The sequence below is a fragment of the Schistocerca nitens genome, chromosome 5 (genome assembly GCF_023898315.1).
Source record: "Schistocerca nitens isolate TAMUIC-IGC-003100 chromosome 5, iqSchNite1.1, whole genome shotgun sequence".
NCBI lineage: Eukaryota > Metazoa > Arthropoda > Insecta > Orthoptera > Acrididae > Schistocerca > Schistocerca nitens.
Genome location: NC_064618.1, coordinates 806,412,861 through 806,431,361, shown reverse-complemented (window position 1 = coordinate 806,431,361; position 18,501 = coordinate 806,412,861). Strand labels below are relative to the sequence as shown.

The 18,501-nt window shown below is 37.6% G+C and overlaps 1 protein-coding gene across 1 annotated transcript in view; it reads right to left on the bottom strand.

The window, feature by feature from the left end:
- Positions 1-9,981: 9,981 nt before the first annotated feature.
- LOC126259469 (serine/threonine-protein kinase VRK1-like) overlaps positions 9,982-18,501 on the bottom strand; it is an 85,847-nt gene continuing 77,327 nt past the window's right edge. The window contains exons 10-12 of the mRNA XM_049956297.1: positions 15,326-15,619; positions 14,039-14,298; positions 9,982-10,747 (exon numbers count right to left, since the gene is read on the bottom strand). Coding sequence (XP_049812254.1) covers positions 10,659-10,747; positions 14,039-14,298; positions 15,326-15,619 — 643 coding nt within the window. The 3' untranslated portion in view covers positions 9,982-10,658. The remainder of the gene's footprint in view (positions 10,748-14,038; positions 14,299-15,325; positions 15,620-18,501) is intronic.

The following is an 18,501-nucleotide window of genomic DNA, read 5'->3' as shown; positions in this document are numbered from 1 at the left end:
AGTGGAAGCTTGTGATGTTGTGTAAAATATCTTTGACGCTGGAGTCGTCTTTGACTATAGTCAGTCGGCAGCTAACTCTTGGTGTGTCTTGACGGAAGAACAATGTGAAGGTCGCCATCATAAATAATTTTGAATTATGTTACTATTTTTTGTATTAACCATAAAAAAAGAAACTACATTTGAAGAAAAGGTATTTGAAACACCAAAATGAGGCAAACACGTTGAACCACGTCTTTTCTGCAGCTGACAAAGATGCATTGTGGAATCATACTTAGACAACTGAAGCCAAGACTAATATAGCCTTGCAAACGTCTAACAGAAAAGGTACTGTCACGAAATATGGCAAATTTAAGTAAATAAAAAATAGTGACCATATTTTCAACTTGTGTCTTAGCCGGAATACAATATTTCAAGTGGCACAGTTAGAGGAGCAATGCTTCTACATTAAATGTTGCTGAAACTCGAGAAAGCCTTTACAAAGACACACCAACTGATACAGGAAGCATATAGTGATGAGTGCTTAAGACATACTAGGTGCTACAAATGGTTCACACGGTTTAAAAATGGTTGGACAGAAGTTAAAGATGACCCTCGTTCATGATGCCCTCCAACGTCTACCAATTACAATCATGTCAGGAACGTCAATGAAACTGTGTGTGCCAAATGAACACTGGCTGTCTGAGAAAGTGCAAAAGAATGTAACATTTCAGTTGGATAAGGTCATGAAATCCTGACACAGCATCTTGCAATGCATCACGTTGCCACCAAGTTTGTCCCACGGCTTGTTAGTAGAGACCAGAAAGACCTTCGCCCCACAATCTGTGAAGAGCTTTTGGATCACACAAATGGGAATGAGGTGTTCCTTAAGAGAATCTTAACTGGTGATGAGACGTGGGCCTACGGTTATGATGCTGACACCAATGTTCAATCTTCACAACGGGTTGGGAAAAGTTCTCCAAGACCAAAAAAAATCTCGTCAAATCAGGTCAAATGTCAAAGCCATGTTCATAGTTTTCTTTGACTTTGAAGGATTAGTTCATCATGATTTTGTCCCACAGAGACACACTGTTAATTGATGGTACTATTGGTACATATTGCGATGCCTGTGAGAAAATGTGAGAAGGAAACAGTCTGAAATGTGGCAAGACAATTCACGGCTCTTGCATCACCATAACACACCTGCACATTCATCCCCGCTGGTGCCTGACTATTGCACAAAAAACCAAAATCACTGTGCTGCCTCATCCTCCATACTCTATAGACCAGGTCCCTGTGCACTTTTTTTTATTTCTAAAGTTGAAAACCCCATTAAAAGGATGAAGATCTGCAAAAACAGACAAAATAAAAGAAAATTCACAGACAGAACTTTGCGTGATTCAGCAAGCAGTGTACCACGACTGCTTCTTTAAGTGGAAACGGCATTGGGAGCAGTGTATCAATTGTGGAAGAGAGTACTCCGAAGGATATCATGCACAATTATTAAAAAATAAGCTTAGAAAAATTTTGTGGAGACGGTTACAGAATTTTCTGAGCAGACCCGGTATTAAGTGTAATGAAAGAGCTATGTACAACAACTCAACACATACACGTGTAAGACTAAGAAGAATGCAGTAAATAACAATAAACTGACCACTGAAAATGTTTTAGAATAAAGCGAAATATGGCTGGTCTTAATGAGACTTTTATTACAATTGCAAAAGACAGCGATTAACCTATACAACGTGTATATGTGCAACTGTCAAAAGAGAGACCGAAAAACGAAGACAAAATGTAAAATATGTTTCATTACAGACAACTGATTATTTTTTATACCAATAAAATGAAATACATCTGGTGACAAAAATATGCATTTTCTTGTCACTGAACAGAGAGATTTGATCTTTTACATGACAAAAGATCTTTTTCTAACATAACAATTAAATATGCACTCTTTGGGGAAAGCAATGAATGAATCCGCTCAATTTATTATATATTCGTCAGTCTATCATGAGGCTCACACCAATGAATCGGTAGCAAAACAGTTATACATAATTACAAATAACACCAGTGGTATATACATTTACCAGTGTTACTTAATGAATTAAAATACCTTCAATAATTATAAAGCAACTACAAATAATATTGTTACACAAATGAATTTAATTGCACTTTAATTCTGGAAATTTCCAATACCGTCATTTGTGCAGCTTGTAATACCATGGTCATACAACAAACAAATCTCGAAAGTAAGTATACTCCTTTATTGCGTACCTGACAATTTACTCATTATGTCGCACACATTATCTTCAGTCAAGACAAAAAATTTCAGTGAGCATTCAGAAATTCTTCTGTAAACTTAAGTGCTTAAGAATTCAGCATTTGTGCTTACCTTTTGGTCTCGTCCTCTATAGGAAATCCCGTTTTCAGATGAGCAGCAACATTTAACAAATGCCTTCACTAAACTTGCATGCTAAATAAAGTAAAACTCAATGTATTAAACATTCTTTTCCATATCTGCCACCAAACCTAAACAGCAATTTATCAATTCAATTATCACACAGCGCAACAGCTCAGTCACAGAAGCTTATGACGCTAATAGTCCACTCCACAAAGGAAAATTAGGGGAAAAATCTGTATAGTAAAAAATTTTTGTATAGTGGTAGGAGTCCCACGAACAACATAGTAAATGTCCTTACCGATAAGGTGTGAGATTGGGGTTGGGGAGAGGGGGAGGTATGTTTAAACATCACTTTTTACATGTTTTTCTTCAGTAATTATAAAACTACTTCTTCATGCTTCTAGTGAAAATGTTACCTGGATGAACTTAAACTACATTAAATTTCCTTCAAAGACAGTCATATTCATTGTTGGTATAGGAGTCACAGTTTCCACGTATTGGGGATGGTCATTCAGAATAGTGTTTTAATGGTATAAAATTAATGTTTGTTGTTAAATGAAGTGGGTTATGAACACACAATACCAATGCATTTTCCATAATGTGTAATATCAAGTGGTGGGGGGTTACTTTCTGCTCACCACAAAAAAAGATTAAATTTGTTTAACTTCTATTAACAACATATTTTTAGGTAGGTACTGATGTATAAGAATGGTACATAAACAGAAAATATCTTTTAGCACAATTTTAATATGCCAATGCCATCTCTGTAATGTTTATAGCGAGCGGAGGGGTACTTTATGATTGGGAAAAAAAAAAAGAGAGAGAGAGAGAGAGAGAGAGAAAATCACAAATTTTGCAAATTGTTGCTGATTTACAATCAAAACATACTTTATGAAAGCCAGAATGAGATTTTCACTCTGCAGCGGAGTGTGTGGAAGGCAGGCGACCAGGTACTGGCAGATCTGAAGTTGTGAGGACGGGGCACGAGTCATGCTCGGGTAGCTCAAATGGTAGAGCACTTGCCCATGAAAGGTGTAGGTCCAGAGTTCGAGTCTCGGTCCGTCACACAGTTTTAATCTGCCAGGAAGTTTCATAATTTATGAAGTTATATAGATGTATAAGAAGGGTCCTGAACTTAAAAATATGAGTATGACATCAGTTGCAAAAAGTCACATTCGCTAATAAGACTTAAATTCTCAGTTTAAGTTTTATTGAAAAATTTAAAACATTTACAGACTGATGGAAGAAATCATTACAAACAATAAATATTTCTTTGAACATTTTAACCCTTAACTATTCTAGTGAAATGCTGATTTGCTAATCCTCTAGTGTGGTCTCTGAGTATCCCAATAAGTTAAACAAAACTGTAATTTAAAGAAATTTTATTTTGAATTGACTTTCAGCACTGAATATCATAAACATTTTTATGCATTTGAGATATGATTACAAACAATTTTGGCACACTGAAAATCTGTGATTCGGACAAACATGTTTTGAGTATTTTTCACACACTATTTTGGTTTCCTTGTCCGCATTTCTTGCACACATGTAGCATCTTTCTTTCCTCATGGGTTGTGGCTCTGAATATGTTGAAGCAAGAGGAGTACCACAAAGTTTAACAACAACATCTCTCAGTTCACGAGAAAGGGGTAGGACATCTCAGCATTGTATATGGGGTTTTACTAAATCCATTCCAAGCCTCTGTAGCAATTCTCTTCTTTTTAAACCATCAGTTTGCTTAAGTTGTTTGGTGCACTGAAGTAAAACAGCAGCATTGACAGCTACTATGTTTCAAATGGCATAAAGTACATACATTGGTCATTACATTGGCCATCTGCGTGTTCGCCATGATACCGAATATTTAGCGCACATTTGGTCCAGTTCGTCCACTCCTTTTGTGGTATTGTAATCAATGATTATTTCAGGTTCTCGCTTTTGAGTCCTAATTTTGTGATTGTGAGACATAGATGAAAGCAACACAACAGCTCAAGCTTTCAGAGGAACATAAGAACAAATTGTCTTTCCTTCGTTATGCCCAAATAATGCAGATTCTATTGGGCGTTTTGTGTTTGCTTTGAACTCTTCTGAGATCTGCAGTTTATTTAGCTTTAGAGTGCCTAAGACAGTCAACTTTTTGGCTTTCAGTTGATCAAAGAGTTAAAGTTACATGAACCAACTGTCTACTGTCACATTTCTATTGCTTCACTCAATTGGTGTTATTAATTTCAAAACATCCTCTGTTGGAATTGATAATATACTTTCATTTGTCCCTTTGCCTGTGACGACAAATGCAATGCATAAATAGAATTTTGACGAATCACAAAGGCACATAACTTTGAGGCCAATTTTGGCTGGCTTCTTAGGCATATATATGCGAAATTTGCCCTACCACCAAATGATACTAACATTTCATCGATTGTCATGTTCGCTCCTGGAGTATAATACTTCTATAAAGATTTCCCAGACATTTCTACTAGTTGCAAGTCTGTCATCAGCCTTCCTAGCACCTCTTGTAGCAGCACAATTGAAACACAAATAAGAGAGAATGAATAAAAATCTACGAAGCTCGTAGTGGCTTGAAACACATCATGACCAGTTCCATCATTAGCATAACATCCAACAACATTTTTGTGATTAGATTTTTCGTTACTCCAGATAAATAAAGCAGACCTAGAAATACTCTCAGTCCTATTATATCTAGCGATTTTATGAATACTGGTTGAGAAGCTCTGTATTTGTTTGACTTGTCATTTATCTTGATGTTTGTATTGGTGAGTATTAGCTGTAATAAATCTTCAGTAATGAACAATTCCCAAGCAGATAATATTTCAGTTGAATCAAGCAGTTTTGCTTCACATCAAGTGCCCAGAAGGTGACTGACTATATTGTGAGCACAGGTACGAGTTTTAGGAGCAGCTTTTTTTGACCACTTGCAGCACAGCTTTTTTCCAAAAAATTGTCGGAAGGAAGGCCTAATACACATCTCTTCATCTGATTCTTCACAAGTACTTTCTGATGTAATTTCAGAGGTGGAATCGTGGTCACTTAGTATAAATTCATCCTCATCTGCTGTGCTCTTCTTATTATATTGCAAAAATGCAGGATCATTCACTACTCTTTCCAATTCGTCATCTGTTAATGACTACGATGATGCCTTTCTGAAAAATAATGCATACATACACATATAACATTAAAAATTGACGTTATCACTGAAATTTTGCTCTTTTTGAAGTACTCTTAAGACTTCAGTCACGTAAAACATTAGTTGAGATATAATGAAAAACAACTTACATTAATACTCTTGTGGGGTATTCTTGACACCTCTTTCTCTTTATCTTACAAAATATTACTGAACACACCGCATCCAACATTCCACGTTAAACGGCATCACTTCACTGCTGTTCCGGTCACATACTATGTATTGTATTCATATCACCTCGGGTTCTACAGGACCCCACTACAGCAGTTAAGGGTTAAAATAAAATATACACGTTTAGGTTATGATACTTTCAAAAAGATGGGCACAAAGTAACAACACCCCCACGGTATTGTCAGGGTTAAATATGTGTACCACATCTTAGGGCAGAAGACCTATATTAAAGGATAAATTGTGTTCCTGGATTGTAACAGGGAGGGGGTCGGAATGTGAGGCGTGAGGAAAGGTGTCGCCAGATTGTGTTCACATGTTTCCCTCCTTCATAGGTCAATGAACTGGAGATCGAGCAGGTGATTTCTCTCTCCAACTACCTCAGTATGTAACAAGAAACAACTGCAGAGTGTTTCACATAGTTACACTGACCCTCCATGCCATGTCTTATGAATCACTGGTGTCACAGTTTGCAGACATGCCTGAAGGTGTTTCTTTTCCACAAAATACTTTACCACTACATTGAATGCAAGCACAAGTTATTAATAACACTACTAACATAAGACATTCAAACGGACAGAATCTACATAAATCTCTGCTCACTATTCTACACTGCCAGAGGGGAAATTAATTCTTAGTCACCCTATACGGCAGTTGTGTTCTTCCAGGAAAGGTGAATTTCTTCACCACAAGTGCTGCCCACTTGTCAGTTTACAGACAGACTGTATCTCTCCAGCATTCCCTGTTATTTTTTTTTAATGTAATTAGACAATATAACTTCACTGAGCTCATGTTTATATAGTGAGGTTATTTTCAATGTATTGAGTGAGTACTTATTCATAGCACTTAAGTGAGTTTTTATGTAAAATTCATTCCTGTAAACAGAGGGTGAGAATTGTTTAATTTGTAAGAGTGAAGTTGTGAGTGATCTATGCAGTGCTGGTTGAAAATGGACTGAAAAGGAAAATGTGACACCTTCCTGCTGTCTGTAATTGATAATGTGCTGTAAGGCTGTGTGATTATGTTGTAGACCCTTGCTGGAGAACTGATGAATGACCAGAAAGTTACTCATTTCCCTCATCATTAACTGGGTCACTGGTAGATTGCACAAATCTTTTCCATACAGGAACTGCTGGCACTTTTAAGAGGCGGCTGCACTGAGAGGAGCCACTTACTACACATACACAATATATTTTCCAACATGGGTGTTAAATGTCTGATGGAATGAGGCTGAACATGTTCAAGTATAGAGCAGTAATCTGCTGTACTGCATTGCTTGACTTACACTTAAATATCTCAAGTTCTGTAACACCCAGGTGACCACCTCCTAATCCAGATGGAGACAATCTAAGCCTCTGGACCTCTTCAGATATTGGGAGGGATGATGCTGAGGTGATGCGAGGGCTGATGCTGTGGTGATGCATTTGACACTTCTCACACGGTGAAAAATGTTCTGGAAAATGAAAGTGTAGACAATGAAGTGGATCTCAGTTATACAGATCTGCAATTATCCGTATTGTCAACTGGGAGCAAATGTTTTTTAGTAATCTAGTCCATGTGTGCACAGGCAAGTCGCGCTGGCACTACCAGCCTGCACCCTGTGTGATCTCTGCCTCATGCGATCATGCGAAAGAGTGGTGTAGTCACTTAAAAGCAAACTAATTATTGATTCATTAAAAAAAAAAAATAGCCCTTAAGCAACATTAAGAAGAATACCGATTCAGTTTTGACATACACTTGCAAACTTGATAATCAGGATACGAGTAAACCTATAAGTGATGAAGAAACCAAAAAATGGACATTTGAAAGAAGCTTTGTATTGTTGGTTTTTACAAAAATGATCACCTAACATTCCGTATTAACCACTGAAAATGTACCTTTAAGATAACCATGCGCAAGTAATATAGGTTGTCTTTCTAGAATTAACAATACAAAAACCGCTTTTCTTCATTTGTTCAGTTATCCAGATTTTCAACGATCTGAATAACTTGCGATGACAATTACTCCCGATAATCGAGTCTTCACTGTACATATTTCCAGCTTGTTACACTTGGGACAGGCTATTCAGAGAGGTAAAGTTGACAGCTCCAACTGTTGAGCTTTTTTGCATAACAGATTGTGTAACAACTGTGAATAAATACTCACCTAATGAGCTCAAAATAACTCCACTACATAAACATGAGCTCAGTGTAGTTATTTTGTTTACTCTTACGAGAGAACTGGACAGGAAACGGTGGGGAGGTATAGTCAGTCTGTAAACAGAAAGGGCAAGTTGCCGTTCCGATAAGAACACTACATGTGCCAAACAGCATGACTAAAAATCGATTTCCTCTCTAAAACTGTGAACAGTGCACAGAGATTCACATAGATTCTACCCATATGCATTTCTTGTGTTACTGTTATTGGTAACTCATACCTACATCCCGTGTAATGCTAACACATTTTGTAGGAAATATACATCCCCTGGGCATACCTGTGCTCTGTGTCAACAGTGATTCACAAGACGCACTGTGGAGAGTCAGTGTAACTTTGCGAAGCACCATGGAGTTTCTTCCAGTGACGTAGTGGGGGTAGAGAGTGGGTAATCACCTGCTCAGTTTTCAATTTGCAGACATATGAAGGAGGGAAGAGCATGAACAAAATCCAGTGAGCTACCTTCCCCAAGCCCTTCTACCCCACAAATCCCCTCCTCCTCTACCCTGTTACAATCTCAGAACACAATTTATCCCTCAATGTGGTTCTACTGCACTTAGATTGGCATACACATTTAATATTTGTTGTTAAATCACTTCATTTAACAACAAACATCAATTTCTTACCATTAAAAGAACATTATTAATAATTTGGGATTTTTCTATTCCCTGCAATGTGGAAACAATGAGTTGTATACCAAAAATGAATAGGAATAGGGCTAGTTTTATAGGAAATTTAATGTAGTTTAAGCTTGTGGTGGGAAACATTTTTGCTACAAGCCATAGTTTTTTGGTTATTTTAGGAAAGAAACTTTAAAAAGTGTGACGTCACATCCTGTTAAGTCATCGTTCATGACAGTATCTCCTACCACTGTACAAAAATCTGCAACTACACAAATTTTATCCCTTAGTTGACGTTTTTGATCTTCATTGACTGGGCTATAAATGACCGGTAAAAAAAAATTGTATGTACAGATAAAAAAAGAAGAGCTGAACGTAAAGGTATAAACTTTGTAATGCATTTTCGGTCTACAAATATCTGTATACATATGAATCATACTTTCTGAGTGAGATGAACAAAATGTTTTGAGAACATTAAAAACATGCCGCAGGTATGCAAACAAATATTATGTTAACAGAATCTTCCATCGATTCTTGGCAGAACAACATTATAATAAATGAAAAGCACCTGTTTGGTTTTGTTCTACAATATTAATTTTATTGTTAACCGGTTTTCGGCTTACAAGGCCATCTTCAGACATTTAATACTCAATAAATGTCTGAAGATGGCCTTGTAAGCCGAAAACCCGCTAACAATAAAAGTAATATTGTAGAACAAAAGCAAACTGGTGCTTTTCATTTACCAAACAAATATTTTTGAAATGAATCATTTTTTTCTAATTATGCACGGAAATGGTGAAACTCAAATGAGGTATCTTTTGAGAACAACAAAACATACTGATTTCTACTGTAGGTAACAACGAAGATGTTAAGACTATGAAACTGCCACGAACTTCATTCAAAGTATTACACCAAAGAGCAAAATTCTCTTGTGTTCATGGATTAATGTACAAGAACACTGCTGTTTATTAAACGAATATTTTAAAAAATATGGCTAAGACACAGAGCACATAACTGGTTTACAGATTGTAGAATGGAAATGAAATCATTATGTTTCTACATTGATATCCAACTTTGACATTTTAGGACAAGACTCCAGCTACCTACCTATTTTGTAAAACACATCCTGAGATATACAAACCAGACTGAACTGTATTCTCATCTGTATACAAGGTATATTACTAAATGAAAACTGTAAATTTCTCAGAAAATATGGTAATGTGACTTCAAATAAAGAGAAAACACAACGGAAGCTATTTCATCCCTTTAGCCTCACTTCAGTGTAATTTCAACATATATCTAGCTTTCTCTTCAAGAAATGAGACAGTAAAGAACATTTTATATGAAATATAGGAAAGTGTCATGGGCATAGAGACACTGGGTAAATACTATCAAGTAAAATAAAGAACTTAAGTACAGTAATATATTATTAAATGTAAAATTTATTCTGAATATATTAGACAAAAAAGTAAATTTATTACTTAGTCCACAATTTAACTATTTAGCTAACATAAAGCTTACAGAACACACAATAAAATGCAGCAGTCATGAATTCTTTTCCTTTTTGATGCCACAGTTTTTGTTACAGTATATTGCACAGAATGCCTCCAGATTCCTGCATTTCTGTAATGCAAGCAACCCAGGAATATAAAAATCAGGACGCAGTAGAGCGAAAGAGCATTTAATGCCAGAATACTGTTTTACATGATAAATTACACAACTGAATATACAACAGCGCGCACTGGTGTATGCGTGTGAACGTATGCGTGCTGGTCTTGAAATTTCCTAGTTTTAGATTTGTACAATAAAAAAAGCCCCCTAACCCCCCCCCCCCCAAACACACACACACACACACACACACACACACACACACACACACACAGAGTTATGTCAAGTTTAACAGCGCATTTGGTTAAAGTCCAAAATGCTGCTGAAAATCTCACTCGGATCACTCACTCATTTGTCCATCATATAGTACACATATTTCAAAACTAGTGACACTTTATAATGTATGTAAATATCCATATCACATACCACATTCACAACACACAGTAGTCAATGGAGTGCTATCAACAATCAGTTTTTTTTATAAAAAACTGGACTACATAAGTAATGAACCATTTCTTAACACACGGGGACGTATAGGCAGTCTGCTTCTCTTCTGTGATATATTGAACAGTTTCTTCTCACCTACAGAAAAAAAGAAGAGTACACATATATCATTGACATTGTGGAAGGTAAAACAAAAACCCAAAATAGCAATTTACCAATAAACACTGATTTTTTTTTGTTTTGTTTCCCCAAATCAGGTATGAAATGACTACTCAGTTGTGTATAAAATAGGTGGCATCTGTACACCTTCAAAAGAAGTCCTTTTAGGGGTATCAAACAATATTGTCCCTATTCCCATTTATGATGATGATGGTGGTGGTGGTGGTGGTGGTGGTGGTGATCATGCTGGATGTGGGGCACTCTACCATTCTCTTTTCTGTTTGCTGATAAACAATTCAAAACAGGATAAAATTCAAGATGAGGGAAAAATTGGTGGAAAAGTTTTGTTACTTGTGTCTTTATAAAGGAAGAGGTTATCTTAAGACACACATAAATTGTCACATCCAGCACCACAGAAGTGCATGCTGTAATGAACCAATGTTTCACAGATGGAATACAGTAATAACTCCATATGGGTCAATGACCTGGTATAAGTCTTTCAACTGGATGCCACTAGGAGAGTTCTTTGTTCGTAACCTATCCTGGCAGTCTTGCAGTCTTACCACAGAATTAGGACCCACAGTTTAACAGGGAATCTGAATCATGAGGGGTTCCTGGTGAATCTTCAACTCATTGAGAGATGATGTCTATGTTAACAGTGAACAAACGTTTCCATAGATCGATCTGAATTTCATCCTGCAATCTCTGTTTTCAGGCAAGTGCTTTACGATTAGACCATCAGGCCTGACAAATATAGTAATCATATTTGTGTGTCTGCTTGTCAATCTGTGCCTCCTATACAAACCATTTTTAAAGAAGAAAGGTCAATATTCTCTCTCTCTCTCTCTCTCTCTCTCTCTCTCTCTCTCTCTCTCTCTCTCACACACACACACACACACACACACAAAATAATCCTCTTCAAAACAAAATACTGTTCCCAATTGATCTTTTGTGATCTGTTCTGCAATTGGCGTACCAAATCACCAACTTCTTTTTTAAATTTCCTATTATTATCACACCACTTACAAAATATGTGCTAATCGCTTGGGAGCTATGGTGATACTGGAGGTAACAAACAGAAATTTAAAGAATTTTTTTCATCTCTAATGAATTTTTGTTGTGAAAGTGTAAGGTATTTTAAAATTATGTTGCAATCAGTATGAACCAAATTTTAACTTTCTGAAGCTTACAACATAGGGAGTATATGACAAAATATTTAGCATTTGTCACGAACTTCTGCTGCAACATACTTCAGATGTATGGGGTGCGCGAGGGGAGGGGCAAACTGATTTATGAAATGTAAGAAAGCAAAATTTTAAGTCATGGATGAAGATTCATGAATAGCCCTTGCTTGCTGACTGACTGAGGGGGAACAGTAAGAATAGTTGACATTGGCAATGGAGGAAGGAGAAAAAGAACATTTCTAACATTTCAAATTTGCTATTTATGCAGTGATAAATTTACACATGAAAAAGAAACAAAACATATGAAAGAAATTACACACTGCAAGATACAGTTTCAGCTCAAAGCACAACCATCTGACACAGGATGTGGGGAGCAGGGGGTTATGCAACACTGCACAAGTGAGGCAACCTGTAGGAGATGACAGGAGTGAGGGTGGTGTAGAACAACCAGCAGAGATGATGATGGTAGAGTTGACAGAGGGGTTGGGAGGGAGGCTGTGGTGGGGGAGGAGGGGGTGGGGGAGATTCAATCAGGATAGACTGGTGCGCAAGTGCTGCAGGCAGCACTTTGTGTTATTGAAAATATATGAAGCAGCGCACGAGGTCTCTCCAAAAAATTCTGGAACTTTGTCCACAAAATTTTTCTACACTTATCTTTTACTTATTGTGCATGGTCTCCTTCGAAACATTCTCCTCCACAGATGATACACCACTCCCACCACCATTTTCACTTCCTGAAGCAGTCTTGGTATACCGTTTGCTGGATCGTGTGGACCGCCGTCTGTGAATTTTCTTTTATCTTGTCTATCATTGCAAATCTCTGTCCTTTCAAGGGGTTTTCAACTTTGCAAATAAAAAGTCACAAAGGGCCAGGTCTGGAGAGTAAAGAGGATGAGGCAGCACAGTGATTTCATTTTTTGTGCAATAGTCATGCACCAAGAGGAATGAATGACTCAAGAGCCATGGGACGAACTTGGCGGCAACACGATGCATTCCAAGATTCTGTTTACGGATTTCATTATATGATCCAACTGAAATATTACATTGTTCTGCAATGTCTCAGATAGTCAGTCTTCAATTAGCATGCACAGTTTCGTTGATGTTCCTGACTTGAGCGTTGTCAGTAGATGTCGAAGGGCGTCCCCTGAATGAGGGTCATCTTTAACTGCCGTCCGACCATTCTTAAACCATGTGAACCATTCGTAACACCTGAACCATTCGTAACACCAAGTAAGGCTTAAGCACTCATCACCGTAAACTTCCAGTGTCATTTTGTTTGTCTCAATTAAGGTAATATTGAGTTTCAGCAAAATTTAATGCAGACGCTTTGCTCCTGTAGTTTTGCCATCTCTAAATTCCCAAACTGTGCGACACAACGTTCTACTCAATACAGCAATGAACAATAACTAACAGGCATACACCAGTGAAACTTCCAGCAGTTACACATTAAACATGTGTGTACAGGGATGTGAACAGCATTTCACTCCAATGCACTACTGGTACGAAATTACGAATGTTCCAGAAATTTTTGAACAGACCTCTTATTAATGCTTTAAGAAGATTACAAATTATGAAGATATTTGTTAAGGCTTAGTAGCTATTTATAAACTCAAAGAGGTCAAATGGAGCCGTATGTGGCATACAGTTACAACAAGGTATTGTATGCATTCAAAGTACAGTGTAACCACAACATTTCTTGTCAAGCCTTGGTGACATTTCTACAACAATCTAAAAGGCATCATCCAGCTCCAAAAGACTTCTCTGTTCCACAGTTTTGGGAAAAAGACTATCTGTTTACATTTTCTCTGACTGCAGCCCACTTACAAAAGACTTATTAAAAACCTGTCCCAGGGGGCATATCTTTTGTCTTCCCCAGAAGTTTGAGATTCAGACTACTGTATATATTTGAAGATTGTGCTTTGAGATAAGGTGTAGGAAGTGATAAGGCAAACAGGAATTTGCATCTTAAATTTTTATGCTGCCTCTATTATGGCAAAAATTTTCAAAAACAACTCTATACCATTCACCAATAAAGGGCATAGGTTGGAGACAGTAATCACAACACTTTTACATACAAGAAACTCACCATTACAATTCCCGTCAACTAAAGACAGGCTGTACACTGCCTTCCTCTTCTTCTTATTCTTCTCATTTGACTTGCAGGAACTGGAAGCTGCTCTCGATCGTGTTACTCGCATACATTCTGTGCTTTCATCTGAGTCACTTGAAGCTCTCATTCTCTCAATCTCTTGTTGCTGCAACTCTTCTCGCCTCCTTAACACTTGTTCCATTGCTGGTGTTAAAGCAAATGGATATACTGACTCTTCTGATGGACTGCTACAGCGGCTGTAGAAATGAATTGTTAATGACAACTAACTTTCTACCATAACCATAATGTTAACCAAAAAGAGAAAGTTTCAACTCAGTTATTTTTAACTGCACTGATCTCAAGTATCTATTAAACAGGTCAGTTTCTCTAAACCATCACTGAGAAACAAATGACAAAATTTGTATTTCCACATGCAGACTTCTGGAATTCCCTATGTTTTATGGCCAATGCTAATCTGAATTGTATTTCTGTCCCCATCTATTTATATTTTACTAATTGCCAGAAGCTACTTCTGTTTCTAACAGCTTTATACCGTCTGTACATATTATCCTATAAAACTACATTGTATGTTTCTAATCATTTCTTTGTGACGCAAATCAAATCAGAGTTTAATGTTAGCATTTCACTAACATCCTTCATAAATACAGGATGCCCAAATCAACTGAATTTACAAAGTACTTCAGTACCTTTAACAGCCTCAGTCACAAAAATTAGACAGTATCAACTTTTCTACTGTAATTACAGCTATGTTCTGTTCTACTGCAATACAAATAAAAACAGTACTAAGAGAACTGTAGTAACATATTCTAAATTTTGTGTCGGTAAAACTGGCATAAAAGGCTGTTTTAGATAGATAAAGTAAATACTGTACACTCATCCTCAATATTTAACTTATTATCAATATGAGTGTTTAAAAAAATCCCTCACTCCCCCCCTCCCGCCCTCCCCCCCCCCCCACCACCACCACCACCACCACCACCACCACCACCACACAAGCAACTACACAAACAAATCATTTAATGGCAAAGTGTTAGCCAAATGGCTCTAAGCACTATGGGACTTAACATCTGAGGTCATCAGTTTCCTAGTCTTAGAACTACTGAAACGTAACTAACCTAAGGACATCACACAAATCCATGCCCGAGACAGAATTCGAACCTGCGACCGTAGCAGCAGCGCAGTTCCGGACTGAAGCGTCTAGAACCGCTCGGCCACAGTGGCCAGCCAAAGTGTTAGCCCTTTGAAGTAAAGCATTCAACTTACCTATCACTTCGGTTTTTCCTAAGCACTCCAGTTACTTGCGATGAAGTTCTTTCTTGCATTCTTGCCATTACCTCAAGCATAGCTGGTGTTGGAATACCTGGGTCTTCAGTCTTGATTGACACCTGCTGGTCAAATGGATCAGGATGCCTAACTTTAGGAACTTCAAGTTTTGTCACATTGTTCATGTTTTTGCGAGCTATCTGTGGTTTCTTCTCTGGATGTGAAGAAAGGATTTTCTCCCAGAAAAACTGATGAGATCGTAAAACAGGTGCTGCAGTTGAATTTCGGGTCATTCTGCAAGAAAAATATTTTTCTAGTCATTTTTAATCAAACACAAAGTGTTATGTGAAATGACCATATACATACGAAAAATCAAATCAGATTGCAAATAAATTAAAGTACTAGCACCTAACAGTTAGACCCATAACAACAAAATCTGGCTCAAGCAGTGGCTAATGCCACTACTTTCACAAATGCAACATGACAGTTGTTTCAAAGATGAACAATCTGTCAAGGTTCTTAAATGTAAATTGAAAAAGAAATTAGGGAGGGGGGGGGGAGGGAGGGAGAGAGGGAGAGAGAGAGAGAGAGAGGGAGGGAGAGAGAGAGAGAGAGAGAGAGAGAGAGAGAGAGAGAGAGGAAGGAAACTACCCATAAAATGAGGCATAAAAGGAGGATACAAAGATGTCCAAAGATAGTATAAGAAACACAGGAGAATCATGTGGAAACACTAGTGTTACATGTATACTGACATCATCAACCAGATACAAAATATATGCTACAGAGCTCCCCCAGCACGTTGGCACTCACAATAATGTTTGGTACATTATAGTTTAAATGATGTCTATACACTTTTCTGTTACTTCTACAACAAAAATTGTTTTTTTAAATAATGTTGACAGGATTAAACAATCTACAGCAAAGTTTCACAACCACCTAAGCAAGTGGGTGCACATGCACTGCTCTCTCTCTCTCTCTCTCTCTCACACACACACACACACACACACACACACACACACGAATGATGATGAAACTGTACTATGGGACAATGTGATTAATGGCTACATTTTTTACTAGTACTGTACTGCTTAACAGATCGTTTCATAATTACACGCTTCTAGCCTACAACCCAGGTAGCAAAACCCCCATGCATAACTGCAGAGGTCCTCTGCACAAACACACACCTTACCACACAGTTAACTCCCAGCAGTGCATACAAACTAGTTCTATGAGCATATTGACCATGTTTCACAACAAATAATTCTATGATATTTCCATGACACTTTTCTACATTAAAGATGAACAGTGTTAAAAATATGCTGTAATATATAAAACTGACAAACACATAGAAAGAATGCTGGTTGCCCTCATGCTTGATAATGTTTTTAATGTTGAATTAACATAACTTTACGTAAAAACATATAAAGTATACTTAATATTTTGTTATCATCCCCATATCTTTGTGGGGAAAAAAGATTTCTAGATTTCAATAAATTAGGAAAAAGGAGGTCATTTAAACATTTTTTATTTATAGACTATCACCCACACCCATTCAGTAAGTCTTATTTACAAAAATGGACAAAATCCTTTTCCTTTCCCCTAATTGTCCTGTGGTGCAGTGCATATTACCATAACTGCAGCAGGGAGGTGTCACATGTTTATAAACAGTACTAGTGTGACTGACTACACCATGTAAAAGTTAGGACCTAATTGGCAAGCTCAAGCTAAAAGTAGCTTTCTAAGTAAACCGCCAAAAGGATACAAAAGTGTCAGTAAGTTGCGTACTATGCATGGGTAAGTGTTTCTGAGAGAGACCGGTCAGGGATTGGCTAAATGATAGAAGACACTTGACCAAGTTGGCAGATAAAACAAGTGGGATGGAACCAATGTCAGCTTTTACTTAGACAGCAAGCTTGGCAATTACACTGTCAGAAACACAAATTGCAAAACCAAGGAGGAGTTGTGCGAAATTAAAGAAGGTAAAAAGTTGGTGTGCATGTTTCTAAACCTGAAAGATAGTGTCTATTATAATTTCATGACAGTTGAATAAGAGTAGTGCTAGTAGCTATACTGTAAGGAAGCAAATCGGGTGTGCTTTACATACACGCTGTAATGATCATGAGCATTAGTTACCTATACGATTGGACATGGCGAGCTGAAATTAGTCAAGAATGCCTTTAAAGCAACAAAAATGCCATTAACATCTCACTGAGTTTGAACGAGGTCATGTAATAGGACTACGAGACACTGGATGTTCCTTCTGCTTTTACTGCAGAGAAATTTGGCAGGAATGTAGCCACTGTACACGATTCCTGACATCAGTAGTCACAACAATGTATGGTCACAAGAAGACCGGGCTCCAGGTGGCCATGTCGCACTACCGAGAGGAAAGACCTTGGCGTTCAGTGTATGGCTCTGGCGCACCATACTGCGTCAGCATCAGCAATTTGAGCAGCAGTTGGCACCACAGTGACACAACAAACTGTTACAAATCAGTTACTTCAAGGTCATCTCTGAGGCAGATGCCCTGTGGCATGCATTCCACTGATCCCAAACCACCACCATTTGCGACTTCTACTATGTTGTGCAAGAACTCACTGGATGCCAGGAGTTATGGTCTGAAGTGCGATTCTGTATGACAGGAGGAGCACTCTCATGGTTATCCCCTTGCACCATGACTGCAAATTTGTATGTCAATCCGGTGATTTGACTTGTTGTGCTGCCATTCATTAACAGTATTGCAGAAGGTGTTTTCCAACAGAGTAATTCTTGCCCACAAACTGCTGTTGTAAATCAACATGCTCTACAGAGTGTCAACATGTTGCCTTGTCCTGTTCAGTGAACAGATCTGCTTCTAATTGAGAACATATAGGACATTGTCGGACAACAACTTTAACGCCAATGCAACAAGCATTAGCCACCCACTTATTGACCAATCAAGTGCAATAGGCATGAGATTCCATCCTAGAAACTGACATACAGCACCTGTACAACACAACGCATGCACATTTGCATACTTGCATTCAACATTCTAGTGGTTACACCAGTTATTAATGTACCAGCATTTCAAATTTTCAACAGCTTATCTCGCACTTACATTAACCTGTAATACTGCAATGTTAATCATTTAATATGTTACCTACACAAATGTATTCCTGAAATTTCATTATTCTGCA